The 15,048-nt window shown below is 31.2% G+C and overlaps 1 protein-coding gene across 5 annotated transcripts in view; it reads right to left on the bottom strand.

The window, feature by feature from the left end:
- Window positions 1-15,048, bottom strand: part of NBEA (neurobeachin) — a 726,287-nt gene that overhangs the window by 487,812 nt on the left and 223,427 nt on the right. For all 5 annotated transcript variants that reach the window (XM_050766029.1, XM_050766031.1, XM_050766030.1 and 2 more), the window contains exons 25-28: window positions 10,306-10,486; window positions 8,178-8,308; window positions 5,607-5,714; window positions 197-365 (exon numbers count right to left, since the gene is read on the bottom strand). In XM_050766029.1, the coding sequence (XP_050621986.1) occupies window positions 197-365; window positions 5,607-5,714; window positions 8,178-8,308; window positions 10,306-10,486 (589 nt within the window). The remainder of the gene's footprint in view (window positions 1-196; window positions 366-5,606; window positions 5,715-8,177; window positions 8,309-10,305; window positions 10,487-15,048) is intronic.

The raw sequence follows: 15,048 nt of genomic DNA, 5'->3' as shown, positions 1-15,048 counted from the left end.
AACGTCGCAACTATATAGAAATACCATTCATACATTTTTGTGGAATTAAGGAATACTAAATTAGCATTTCTATACCAACCATTCATAAATATTTGAGGTGATTATGAAGAGGTCCAGTTCAAATCCAGATGTAAAGGTGAAAAAAAAAGGAGATACATCATGGTGAAAATTCAAATAATTATACAATGTTAAGTACCTGTACTTGTTGGTGAATTTATTTCTTGTCTGATGTTTCTACCTGGTTGGCTTCCAGTTCTTGTAGTCTCTCTCTGGGGTTCTAATATGTCACGATACTTGGAAACCATCAGAACCGAAATGAAGTAAACAACAGCCAGAGCTAAGAACTGTGCCTGTTTGCTATCATCCTATGAAAAATGAAAAGACAGTTTTAACACTCTAACTTTTTAAAGTATAAGTTCTTAAAGCACTAGAAACTGCTATTTCATTATGTTTATGGAGGCAAAATATGATATGTAACTTTTATGAAAACCTGCTAAATATATATTTTTATTTAATAAGTATTATTTAACTACAAATATAAAACTACCAAAATATATCATCTATAGGTTGGAAAGTAATTTCCAAAAACTAGAATATTAAAATTTTATTATTTGTCCTTTTTTGTCCATTATTATCTACTACTTACATAACGACATACTATGTGTGCTTATAAAATACATAGATGGCACAAAGTTGAAAAGAATAATTTAATGTCCCGAATTTTTTAAAAATCAAGAGTTTTATATATTATAACTGAATAAAATTAATAGGATAAAACTACAACTGAAATACATATAAAATCTTAGCATAACTGGAGCAAGAGACTATATGAACACGAAATAGAGGAGAAATAAACAATGGGGGAGCATTAAACATGAATTTACATAAGCTCAATATGAGCCAGAAGTGTGATTATGGCAGCATGAGAAAAAGTTAATTCAATCTTCAATCATATCAACAGGTAACATTTCACAAATCCTTCCAGACATTGGCTTAGGCAAAGATTTCATGACCAAGAACCCAAAAGCAAACGCAACAAAAACAAAGATAAACAGGCAGGATTAAACTAAAGAGCTTCTGCACAGCAAAAGGATCAGTCAGCAGAATAAACAGACAACTCACAGAGAGGGAGAAATTCTTCACAATCTATACATCCAACAAAGGACTAATAGCCACAATCTACAAGGAACTCAAACAAATTAGGAAAAAAAAACAAAAACAAAAAAAACAACTCATCTAAAAGTGGGCTAAAGACATAGACAATCCTCAAAAGAAGATATACAAATGGCCAACAAATACATGAAAAAATGCTCAACATCACTAATTATCAGGGAAATGCAAATCAAAACCACAGTATAATACCACCTTACTCTCACAAGAATGGCCATAATAATAATAAAAAAATAGATATTAGCACAGATGCCGTGAAAAGGAAACACTTCTACACTGCTGGTGGGAATGTAAACCAGTACAACCACTGTGGAAAACAGTGTGGAGATTTCCTAAAGAACTAAAAGAATTATCATTTGATCCCGGAATCCCACTACTGGGTATTTACCCAGAGGAAAAGAAGTCATTATATGAAAAAGATATTTGCACATGCATGTTTATAGCAGCACAATTTTCAATCGCAAAAATGTGGAACCAGCCCAAACGCCCATCAATCAATGAATGGATAAAGAAACTGTGGTACATATACACTACGTCATACTACTCAGCCATAAAAAGTAACGAAATAATGGCATTCACAGCAACCTGGATGGGATTGGAGACTATTATTCTAAGTTAAGTAAGTAACTCTGGAATGGAAAACCATCATATGTTCTCACTCATAAGTGGAAGCTAAGCTATGATACAAAGGCATAAAAATGATACAACGGAGTCTGGGGACTAGGAGGGAAAAGGGTGGGAAGTGGGTAAGGGATAAAAAGACTACAAATTGGGTTCAGTATATATTGCTCAGGTGACGGGTACATCAAAATCTCATAAATTGCCACTAAAGAACTTATGTATTCAAATACTACTGTTCCCCAAAAACCTATGGAAATAAAACATTTTTAAAAAAGAAATAATAGTCCACTATTCTGCACAGCAAAAATGACCTCTAAAACACTGCTAATATTTCAGGCTCCTCATTTCCAAACTCAAAGATAAAATGGAGTTTTTCCAGAGGAGAACAGCAAATGGTAAAAGGTCTGAAAAAAACTGTCTAACTCAGAAAGCAATGACAGTTAAAACACTGGCTGTGATGTGGTAAGAGAGATAACTTTAAAATAAGTATGCTTCCAAAAATATAACAAGCTGCATGTAACCTTGAGAGCTCTATTCAAAAAGCCTAGATAAACTTCTTCCAGGGAAATAATGATAAGTATCAAGTCTAAATTATGTGACCTCTAATACACTACAGTATATCTAAGGAATAAAATGTGAACCTTTATTAAGCTTCTTTTATAAGCTAGGTAAAACTGATACTTTCAAACCAAAACTGAAAGCAGTTACTGTAGCCTACAGATAATAGGCAGAATAAGAAATAAGGAAAACAAATAAGCAATAAATTCTAGTAACTTGATTAACAGGCACTTTATATTTATTACTTCATCTAAGCACAATGCAAACAAAATTCATAATTTATGTGCATTTGTAAGCAAAAAGCAAATAAGACATATTTACTGATGATTTAATAGTGTGAAACAGTCTGGCTAATGGGGAAAATGACCAAAATACATAAAATCTGTTCCGAATTATTCTCAATTTACTATTTCATACATTGTGGGTTACAGTTTTTCTACAGATACTTTGTCTTACAAACTGTTTAAAATGCATATTCTTTGCATTAAAAGCTGATAGGATAAACACAGAGAGAAGTGAAGAAATCAAATACCTAAGCAGTTATTACAAAGGAAAATGAAGCACAATCAGATTAAGAAAAGATACTGACCAAGAACTGATTCACACATTGCTCAAGCTGTGACAGATCATAATATCCCACAATACTTCTATTTCTAACACTAGAAACTCAGTACCAGGCAATCAGAAGGCATTCAACAAATATGTGTAGAATGAATGAATGAATGAATGCCAACTACAGAGTGGCAGAGCTGTAAATAACAGACACTAAACTGCTGTCATAGCTAGACGAAAACCTCCTTTATATATGGCATGAAAAGAGTTAGCTTTTTTTTTTTTTTAATACAGACATCCTAGACAATTGTGCTTCTTATTTCCAGTTCTGTCAATATAGATAGAGGCTAAATACCTGGGGAGTGACTACATTTTTACACAAATTAATTGACTTGCTCAGGTATTTTATTACTGAGAAGACATGAGCTGTATAATGTTTCTCCTATCTGCTTTAAGTGTTGCCATGGTGTACCTTCCCAACAACATCAAGGTAATATAACTTGTGTTAATTGGGTTTATGTTATGTATTAAGCACTAAATCCATATTATCCTAAGCTTCCAGTTAAGGGTTAAGAAAAAGTTAAGACTCAGAAACACTGAGACCACACAACTGGTATAAGGTAGAGTCAGAATTCCAACCCAGATCTTTCCAAAGAATTCTCTTTTCATCACCATATTTCACAGATATAATGACTGCTGGGTTATCAAAAATATTTATAAAATATCCATGAGTTTAAGAGAAATGATCATCATCTACCATATAACCTAATTCAAAATTTACTAACAAGTTAAACACAATGTCACCCTTAATAGAAACTCCTTCAGTATGTTATATGTTACATCTGACTGTGCCTTTGGAGGTGAAGATGTGTTCCATGTTTTTAATCATTCATTCATTAAAAAAAAAAATCCTTTCCACAGCACATTTTTTTCATGATGACTATTCCCATTTCTAAATGGTTAAACTGTCAGTAAGAACGGTATCTTCTTTCCAAGCTTAGATTACAGTTTAGATTACAGTGAGTTCTTACATTGTGGTTTTTATACTTTACTGTAGTCTCCCTTTTAAAAAAATACCTTCCTTTTTTATTAATTATAAACACAATATAGGTTTATTATAGAAAATTTAAAACTACAAAAAATCATTAAAGGATAAAGAAAAAAATAAAATCTGTTTACCTAGAGATTATCATTGGTGGAATACTGGTATATTTTTTCAGTCATTTTTTAAAAATAAAGATGTACATATGTACGTACATACAATCAGTATACATATGTAATACTTGTGTAATATAAGTATTTTTACATGCTGTTGCTTTCTCTTAAAATATATCATGATCATTTTCCCTTGTCATTAAATTTCCTTCAGAAATATGTGCTTAAAGGCTGAATAAGACACTGCCAAACGACTAGGTCAAGATTTTTTAGGCCAAAATTCTATTATTGGATATTTATAATGTTGCCAAATTTCCTGTAGACATCTCTGATGAAAACATTAAGTTAAACAAATTCTGACTAGAACCACTGGGTTCTAGTGGTTCATTGGGACATCAATATTTGTAAGAGTTTTAACCATACTGGCAAAGAGCTATTTGAAAGCTCAAACACTAGTTTGACAGAGCAGGTTTCACTGCACCCAGGCAATGCTAGGTATGATCATTTAAAATTTTTTAGTTTATTTAATAGTGAAAAATATATCACTCTTGTGTTAATCTGCATTCTGTTGACTACTAGGGATACTGAATTTTTATCATGTTTGTTGCCTTGTGTCCATTGCCTATTTTTCTGTTGGTATGTTTGGAATTTTCCCAGCATTTTATAAATAATATATATTAAACAGAGTGACGATTTTTCTATTGTACATTCCTAACATACAGCATTATTTTATATAACCTAAACATATTTTAATCATTTTCTAAAGTACAAAGCATGCCATTCAATTTACCGTTAAATATAAGTTTCAAATATAACCTTTCTTCTACATTTCATATAGAATCAACAACTAAGTAAGAATCATCAACTAAAATAAGAAAAACAGAATTCAAAGTGGCTGGTTTATAATAACTATGTTAAGAGATGCTGTCAGCATTGAATCTGATGTGAAACACCATATATGTTTCTATGCAATTTCTGAAAAGGTCAGTCTTACTTTTACTTACCTGGAGTAACTGATCATAAGATTGGAGGGTTCCATGACACCTCTTTAACCTATCTTTTCCCTTTAGCTTTATTAAGCTATCTTTCTAACTCCAATTCCCATAGATACCTGTATTTTTAAAATGCAGATTATTCTTTAATTGCCCCTCCTCCAAAAGCAATTGTCAGTAACACTTAATGAATCCCTTTCATCCATAATGTAAGGAACATTAATAACAAATTTTTAGTACCTGGAAATGAAGCAAGGAATACTAACAAAGAAGTAGATGTTACAAGATAAAATTAATTATAATTTTTCAGAGCTAGTCCTATTTTTAGTATGCAAGCAACTTACATCAAAATTTCAGGCCATTTTTTAAAACTAACATTATCAATAAGTTTTCAGAGAAAGCTAAGGTTCAACCATTTTATAATGAGAAGTATGCAATAAACCAACAATCCCAGATACTAGGGAATGTCATTTTCATAAGCAGCTTTCTTATAAAACGTATTTCATAAGAATGACAGTAGAAGGTTTATTTCAGGGAAAGCAATCACGGATAACTTACCACATCCCGAAAGACAACAGCACGAAGGCGATTGATATCAACATCCTGAAGAAGTCTATCAGGATCCTTAATAGGAGAAAGGTTACCTGGAACATTTTCCAATGGAGTCTTTAAAAATAAAAAGAATTGTGAATAGATAATATATTACAGACAATATATAGAAGTATCATTTCTTAATTCATGCTAAACTGGCCACATCATGTATCTCCTCCTCTCTGAGTTGAGATTTATTAATAATAATCCTCTATTACAATGCACATTTTCTGTTCTCTACTCATGTCATGGTTTCCATACTAGCATTCTTGTTCTTCACTGGCACAGCTACCCTATAGACTCATAAAGGCAGGTAAGGTTGTGGAAGAATAAAGATTCATCTTGGACTTCAGAAGATTTCCTGAGCCTCACTTTCTCTACCTCTAGTTAACAAATCTCATTGAGTCTCTGGGTTCATTTATCCATCATGCTTTTTATAATATATGAGATTATTATACTACATTACTATATGAGATTTTATATGTGTAACCATTTCATGGTCTATCCAAGGTTAGAAAAGGTAAGATTAAAAAAAATCAGTCACGGCCCATCAAAGCTGAAAGACATTAAAGATTGTTACCAACAAAACATTTTATAGTTGAAGGAACAAACATCTACAAATTTCAGGTAATGTAGTCACATAGTAGACTACTAAGTGAACTAGGTTCCCTGAAACTCAATCAAGTACTTTCTCACTTATACAGTGTGTTAAAAACGGTATAGATTAAATTAGATAACACGTATAATGCAAAATACAATTCCAGCCTATAATAGGTATGTACTTGTTGTTACTCTAACAATGAAAAATAAACAGGGTACTTTCTATTTCTCAATGAATGTCAATCATGATATTCTACCCCAAAATTAAAATGTTTGATTACTTGGTAGCACACCATAGTAAAATATTTAAAGGTTGATAGTATTTAGTTTCCATTACAATTCCAAAACTTCTGGCTATATGACCATCAGTGAGAAGTTAACCTCTCTGAACCTCAGCTACATCATTTGATGTAATAGACTAATAATATTTACTACAGGGTGGTTAAAGAAAATAATACATAATTTACAGCATAAATAACACAGACTTTAAAATCAGAAATATTTTCTTTTCTATATGATGTATTTCTCTACCCCAATCTAATTTGATCCTTATAAAGACAACATGATAGGAAAAGCTTGCGTAATTGTTCCTTTTCACACAGTATAAAAATGAGGTCGCATGAAGGTATGGAACTCATGCAAGAAACTTGCAAGAAACTTTCCTACTGTAGTCCCAGCTACTTGGGAGGCTGAGGCAGGAGAATCGCTTGAACCCAGGAGGTTGCAGTGAGCCAAGATTGCGCCATTACACTCCACCCTGGCAACAGAGCGAGACTCCGCCTCAAAAAAAAAAATTACTCTAAAGTTACAAGGATCTATAACACATAGACACTGTCCTCAAGTACCTGTCTACTATGCCTATACAAATGATATGAGGCATTATTGATGATCCATTTGTATTTAATTTCCCAAGCAAATAAGAGCACTATGGAGTCCTGTGAGCAGCAAATAATATATAGTCAAATTACAAATGTTCTCTGAGAGTAGTGAAATGGAAAAAAGCTACAATACTGCAAATAACCGACTAATAGGATAAATATACAGTCAGTTTGCTTGCCATCTGCAGAAGTTTAAAGCAATAGAACTTTAAGATGAATTAAACTTCTATTTCATACCTTCACTTATTGAGCAAAAAGTTACTGTATCAACATTAAACATGTAATTACAAGTATAATGAGTGATAACAGACCTATGTAATTTTATGAAAACAACAAACAGAAGAAACGACCCTAGACTGACTGGGGTGGTAGTGAGGGTGTCAAAAAACATTTTCCTGAGAAAACGTAACATTTAATGTAACCCAGTAGTTGCACAGATTTTAGCTGGATAAAAAATAAGGACGAATACTTCATGGAAAGGAAATTATATAAAAGTCTGAGAAGTTAGGGGAAATTGCTTCTTTTGATGGGCTGAGAGCTGCTGCCGGAGAAGTAAGCAAGGACCAGGCACAGAACCTCAGAAAGCATGTTAATGAAACCGGATGTGACACCAAGGGCCAGTTAAGCATATGATAAAGAGAGCTGATTTAGAAAGAAAATTAATAGTATATTTCAAAATACTCCATTCATTGAATGGGGATTCAATGAGTTTTTGTTGACTATTATGCCTACCCATTTAAAAGGAGAATTACTCATACATTAAACTCTGTGAAAATATATGACTATTAAAAATAGAAATAACCATTTTTAGTGCTAATTATAATATTTGTAAGAACTTTATCAAGTAGAATTGTTAGTAACTTCATTTAATAACCAAAACACACAAATCTCAGAGAAGTTAAGTAATCTTGGTAAGAAAATTGTGAAGCAGCCTAGAGCTGCCTGATGAGAATGCCCTTGCTCTCTACCACTGAGCAATACCATGGCACTTTGTTCTCATCAACTTAAAAAAGACTTTTTTCAGGTCAATTATATTTGACCAAAAAAAAAGTTTACTTACCTTCGAAGCTGCTGTGGCAGTCACACTTTGGGGAACTTCCTGAGGTTTACTGCTTCCATGGGAAGATTTATTTCCCCTGTCTCTCTGTCTTTGCCGACATTCTAAACAGTTTCTCACAGCAACACAACAAACTATTTAAAAATTCAAAAACATATTGTTAATATAAATTGTTGACTTTGATATCCTGGAAAAAGTTGCAAGTTTATTTCTTCTTCCCTTTCTTTCCCCTTGCTTCATAAATTATTAATCTTCAAATCAACTAGAGCAATAATTTTTAAAATTATGAAATATAATAGTGAAAGTACCTACAAAATATACCTACAGCTAAAAATAAAACAAAATACCCATATACCACCAGCCAGCTGAAGAAATAAAACATTACAAGAGGCTCTGAAACCCCCAGTGTATCCTTCCTTATTCTATTACCATCTGAGCTTCACAGTTCTGAATTTATGGATCAATAAAATTTTTTTAAACTAAAGCTCATATTTGATTTAAAAATTTAATAAAGCTTCTGCCCTTAATTTGACTATCTTGTCGACTCTACTGAGTACAACTTCCCATTTCAGTCAATAATAGAGTACCTCTGTATACTCAAGTATCACAGGTCCCCAAATCCACCTTCCTTCATGTTGGGAAAGTCTCTGGGCTTTGACAATAAGCATTCAATATGTACACATTTTTATTTACTCATTTATTTTAAGAAGCAGTAGAGTACTGTGACAAATAGTACAGAGTTTGAAATCAGACCACCTGAGTTTGAATCCTGTATTTTCCGGTTTGGAGCTGTGTGGTTTTAGGCCAGCTGCTTAAACGATCTGTGCCTCAGTTTTTGCACATGTAAAATGAGGATGAACAAAGTAACTGCCTTAGAGGGTTGCTGTGAGGATTAACTGAATATACAGAAAGTGCTTAGAACAGTAAATAGCATAGGAGGTAATATAAAAGTGTTTTATTATTATTCACTTATAAAAGTTTTCTGTGGTTGATGAAACAACTAAATGTGCTAGTAGTGTTAGGATAAAAATGAAACAGGGAGTAAAGTCTTGGACTATATTTAAAAATAAAAGTGCAGAATAACCAAATAAATGCAGGTTTCAAGATATTGAGCCATTTTTTAAAAATATAATCTCTTTCTCACACAGTTCATTTGGCAGCTCTTGTTATACGTCAATGGAAATGTCCTTAATGGCCCACAGTCAGTTACCCCACACCTCTTGGTTGCCAGAAAGATCTTAATGTGGTCTATCTTTCTCTTAAAATGAATACAAAATGATTCCTCTCAGCTTGCCTGTCTTTAAAAAAATAATATGAAACAAACGAAAAAAAGAGGTTTCATCCCACCATTCTTAAACCAAATCTTTGTTCCTTTCTTGAATCAGAAATGAATTTTTGACATAATCTTTAAAAGTTATGGATGAAAACGGTACGTATCAGGAACGTCCTCCCTATTTCATGCCTTGCAGTTCTTATGTCCTGCTCATGATCTAAGGCAAGTACAAAAAGAGCAGTTTTCTGGTTGTTTTGAAAGTCTAAATAGTGTAAATAAATGTTCCTTTTAAGAGAAGTAGAAATGGTTCTTACCTAAGAAATTCATTCAGATTTACTAAGAGGTTTCAGTGCTAACGTTTCACTGCCTCACAGATAAAAGGCGAACAGCATGGGTATAACAATGTTTATTAGGGACATTTGTTCACCCCAAGTAAGATTAGGATAGTTTATTTTAACCTTCTAGCATTATGTGTATCTGACATGTTTGTGGGGCCAGGACACTACCCTCAGTATTAGTTTACCAAAATTGGATTCATAAATGGATTTGCATTAAAATCACTTCAATGACAAATTGATAGTCTTATTGATTTTGAAAGAATTTCAAGTATATTTCACTCTTGATTTCAAATTATGAGCCATTAAAGATGATCAGTTCTGTGAAATCTCCAACGTGAAGGCATAATTTTTTAAAATTGAGTAATTCTGATTAATTATAAAAACAATCTCTATATCTCAAGATAATCTCTATATTATAAAATCATCAACTTAGATCATCAATATTTTATGTACCATAGCGCTTTATAAAGCTGATCTGTAGATAATTATTTGACATGCATTACTGTTTTAACAGACTTACCTAATCTTAGGCACTGTCGCATTAAACCTCCAGAAGACATGTTTTTCTCAGCTTCAATCTCACTAAAATTTAGAGAGCTTGCAAACACAAGTACATCAACCATAGCCATCAGACGGCTGAGGAAAGTTACTGCTGTCTCAGCTGACATGCCTTGTGTCACTTCAATATTTTCCAATTCCGTCTTTAGAAAAGTAGAAGATTTAAGTCTTGTTTAAAATTTGGAAATTTGGAAATATAATACAGATACATACATACTACAGGTGAACACAAATTTAATATATTTATCATATTTTATTAATAAAATAAAAGATCAACTAATTCCATACATCACCAGAGCTGGTTACCGAATTTGTTTACTTTACCTATCAATTATCCTTGAATAAAGGAAAAGCCCATTTTAAAATCAACATTAGCTTTAAATGTCTTTAGTTATAAAAATGACATTCTAAACTTAAGATCATTTCACAAAGATAGAGAGAACCACATATATGTACTTATACTAGTTTTGTTTTGTAATTTATAAAGATTTTACATTGATATTTCTTTCCTAAAATCTTCATTCCCATTAATAAAAATATATGCTTTAATTTTTCTTTCCTATAGATTTATGATGAATAATAGGGAAAATATACGGTAATTTAACTTAGTATCAAAATGAGATGGCTGTCAAATTAGAGTACATAACAATTTCTTATCCATTTTAGAGTAAACTGAAACTACTAGGTACTTTACATGTACAATAAAACTCCAGAGTAAAAATAATCAAGATCACTAACTCGTCTACAGATATTTAACTTGTGACTTATAAAACACTAGTAATAAAAAGAATCACAGCATTCTAGATTGGAAACTACTTTCACTACATTTCTGATTTCAGAGGGAATATTACAAAGTATTGTGTTTCTTAAAATGCACAACATTATGGTTTTTTAAACAATGTCAACATTTCTTATTTTGTTTTGCACCGTGGACTATATAGCATTTTAATTATTTTTGTTCCTTATGACCAGGCCACATTTTATCAGTGCCTCAAGGAACAAAGAAAGGGAATACTCTATAAGCAAAAAAAATATTATTTAAATTTTCTGAAAACGGGCACACTAGCCATTCCAATCAATATTACCTCTTAACCAAATGATAAATTCAACTACAAGGTTAGCATATGTAATAGGTATCTACTCCTATTCAATGTTTCATTTTGACATTGTTTATAGCCATCATTATACCTAAACTTCTCCCTCCTTGAAGAAGCAGGAGCATTAACATGGAAATGTGAGCAGAAAACACTGAAAAAAAAAAAAACCTCAAAATACTCAAAACATTTCTTGTGTACAAAGTGGGTAATAAAAATGACAGGTGACTACTGCAAGCATTATATAACTAAGCTCAGTTTTAAATGATGTATAAAATGTAACAACCATTCCTCCTTCCATTTAACAACAAAATAGGGTCAAAATCATTCTCTAAAATGAGCCTGGAAAGAGACAGAAATGTGTTTTCAGTTGTTACAACATCATGCCAATTCAGTACACACGGCATAAAGAAATGATTAATTCATTACTTAGACTTTAAAATGCAGATTCTTTACTTCTTAGCACTTCATGAATATACAGCATCACTTCATAATATCAATTAAAATCTATGACCATGACATCATAGCTAACAAGAAAAAGCAAAAAATTCATTTAAAATCTGTTTCCATTTAAAATGTTCTATAAAGGAATGAAGACTTGGCCATTTCTTAGGTCTATCGAGTACTGTAAATAATTTTTCAAACATTAGAATTTAGAGTATCCTGATCTGTGTTCTCAAAGAAATTCTTCATCATTTTGAATCACTGAAATTGCAAGATAGCTATCTCTTTATATTCATTATTTAATGGTTTTGAGTGTTTTGACCTATCAAACTATGCTTTCATTTCAAAATGAGTGAATTATAAATAGAATTATTAAGGTGTCCATATAATCCACCAAAGTGTTTTTTTGACTGAAAAAATTAAATTTTAAAGTAAAAGGCATTTTCGACACAATAGTCTGAAACAGAATTTGTATTCCATTTTATATAAAAGTAATTTAAAAAATGAAGTATGTAAGCAGCAAAAGATAGGGCTAAAAAATAAAGATCACTCTCATACAATTATTAAATCTTAAAATAATATATTTCATCTAATTTACTTTCCTTAGAACCAATTAAAATCTGATTGTACATATGACTGTAACACCATTGTGTTCATTACGATAGTTTAATCTAGAGATTATTGTGCATAATAAAATAGTAATATATCAATGCATTGGGAAAGTAATCCTTTCAATGACTCTTTTAAATATACAAAATATATGTCTAATGTTAAAGATGATATGGAAACTCAAAATATAACCAAGTCAAAAATTTCATAAATAAGTAAAAATAAAACTTGAAACTGAAAAGCTGAAAATTACTACAAAAGTAATACTAACCTTAGAACCCTGGACATGCATTAGACAAAACAGACAACAGACCAAAAAAGTACAAGAAAAGGAAATTATTAAATTAAATGAAAATACAATGTAAAATTGAAACACAAAATAATATATTTAAAAATTATATTTAATTATTTTATTAAAAGCAAAATTCTCAGAAGAGATTTTCATTTTAGAAATTACATATGATCAAGGTTAAACATCAAATATTTAGACTTCAATTTATTTTTTATTGTAGTAACTCTGCCCAAATAATATATATACATAAGTATAGTTCATATATTAGAAATAATGCATACTCTATTTTACAAAGCAAGTATCTTTTCCTATAATTAATAGAACATTTTAATAAATAAGCTAATATAATGCCTCTGTAAAATCCCTACCTCAATTCTGGTTTAGGCAGAAATGACTCAGGGAAATGAACTATTTATACCAACCTCTAGAATTTTCCATAAGGAAATAACGTAATTTGTTTTCTCAAATATACAGAACCCTTCCTATAGTTGAAAATTCCCAGAAGTTAATAAAAGAATAAAATATTTGAGAGATTATAACTTATAAACCACTTTCCCATGCTAGAAAATAACTTGATATACTAAACGATGCCTGAATATGAATAAAGGTAATTAAATAGGTATTATACTAAGTTTCAGATTCTTATTAATAATTACATTCATTATATTCAAATATCAGACAGAATTAGGCTTCACAATAAAAATCAACTATTCTTACTTTCTAATTTTTGACAAGCACATGTGAGTATAAATTTTAAAATATGCTATTTTCATGGTACTTTGTATAGGAAAACACATAAAAGCATCCTGAGAATAGTAAAGTATGATCAGTTCTATGAGATAAACAAAAGAAGAGCAAAACCAACAACATTATTCATAATTTTTCCGAATATATTTATGATATATCCTGATAATAAAAATAAGTAAACTAAAGTAAGACTTCGTTATTTTTGGACAAAATAGAAAAAGCAGTTCTTCTCTCTTATAATTATGAAACTGTTAGGAGTGCTGGAAATGTCAGTCTCTACTATTTTTCTGGGACAGAGAAAATTAAGCCCTGAATTAAGTTCCATAATATTCAGTGTTCAGGATGGTTGACCAAAGTGGTCAACTTAAAATCACAAAGTGTGCAATTTGTGGTTGATCCATGTTCTTTGCTTTTCTTTTTCTTCTCCAATTTTTTGCTTTCATTCATGACCAACTTAAACAATATATTAGAGAACAAATGAGAGGATTCAATTAACTAGTCATAGAAACATTAACTAAAAAAATCAACAACAAAAATATTGCTGCTTTCCCAAAGCAAAGATTGGCCAAACTACATACTAAGAGGTCTTTTTTTTTTTTCTCTGAGTACTACAGTTAAAACTATTGGTCTAAGTCAGAGTTCTGAAACTATTTTTGTAGTGTATTTTCTATGCTACATATGAAATTAAGTAATCTAGGCAAAACTGAAACTCCCATAAAGTGCTGCTTCTTCAAGTGTACTAAGTTCAAGGTGCTCAACCTATCATTATAAACAATATATATTCTTTTTTTCTTAAGTTTCCATTAAGATATGTTCCTTCCAACTAAGATTAAACAGTTCAAACTTTTCTTCCATGATGATACTATAATAGCAATACAAAAATGTTATCTCTAGTATAAATTACTGTACTGATCAACATTTCCAGGGCAGAAAAGAGAACACTTCTATGTCACTCTCATAGAAATAGCAGACAAAAAATATTTATGTATTGTGTATTGCTGCTTTTGTACTATCACAGCAGAGTTGACTAGCTGTGACAGATGACAATACTGCCAATGAAACCTAAAATATTTCCCATCTGGCCCCATACAAAAAAGGTTTGCGAACTACTTCCATAAACCATTACTATTCCTATTTCTTCATAAAATGCATATAATAAGAATATTCTGAAAAACTATATGTATAAACAAAATTACCAGATCACTCAAACCTTAGTTTCAAATGTCTCCATCTCTCTTCATATATCTAGCATTAAAATTCTAGAAGCACCTACAAGACAATGTTACCTTTCAGTAATCTTCATGTTACCAATGTTTCCTTTTTTTGCTTATCCCTTCCAAAATTCTCTTTTGGCTTTTTACACTTTTAATTTAAATATAACAAGCCCAAATATTCAGGTTTAATTTCCCTCTTTATTCAACCTTTTCTTTCCTAACTTTTTCCCTCTGCTACGTTACAACTTCTAGCAAGAATATTATACAACCCCGTAATACAGAAACAACATTCAGCAGTCAGCACC

This window comes from Macaca thibetana, chromosome 17 (assembly GCF_024542745.1).
Source record: "Macaca thibetana thibetana isolate TM-01 chromosome 17, ASM2454274v1, whole genome shotgun sequence".
Taxonomy (NCBI): Eukaryota; Metazoa; Chordata; class Mammalia; order Primates; family Cercopithecidae; genus Macaca; species Macaca thibetana.
The sequence above is the reverse complement of the archived record's forward strand: the minus strand, read 5'-3'. Positions and strand labels throughout refer to the sequence as shown.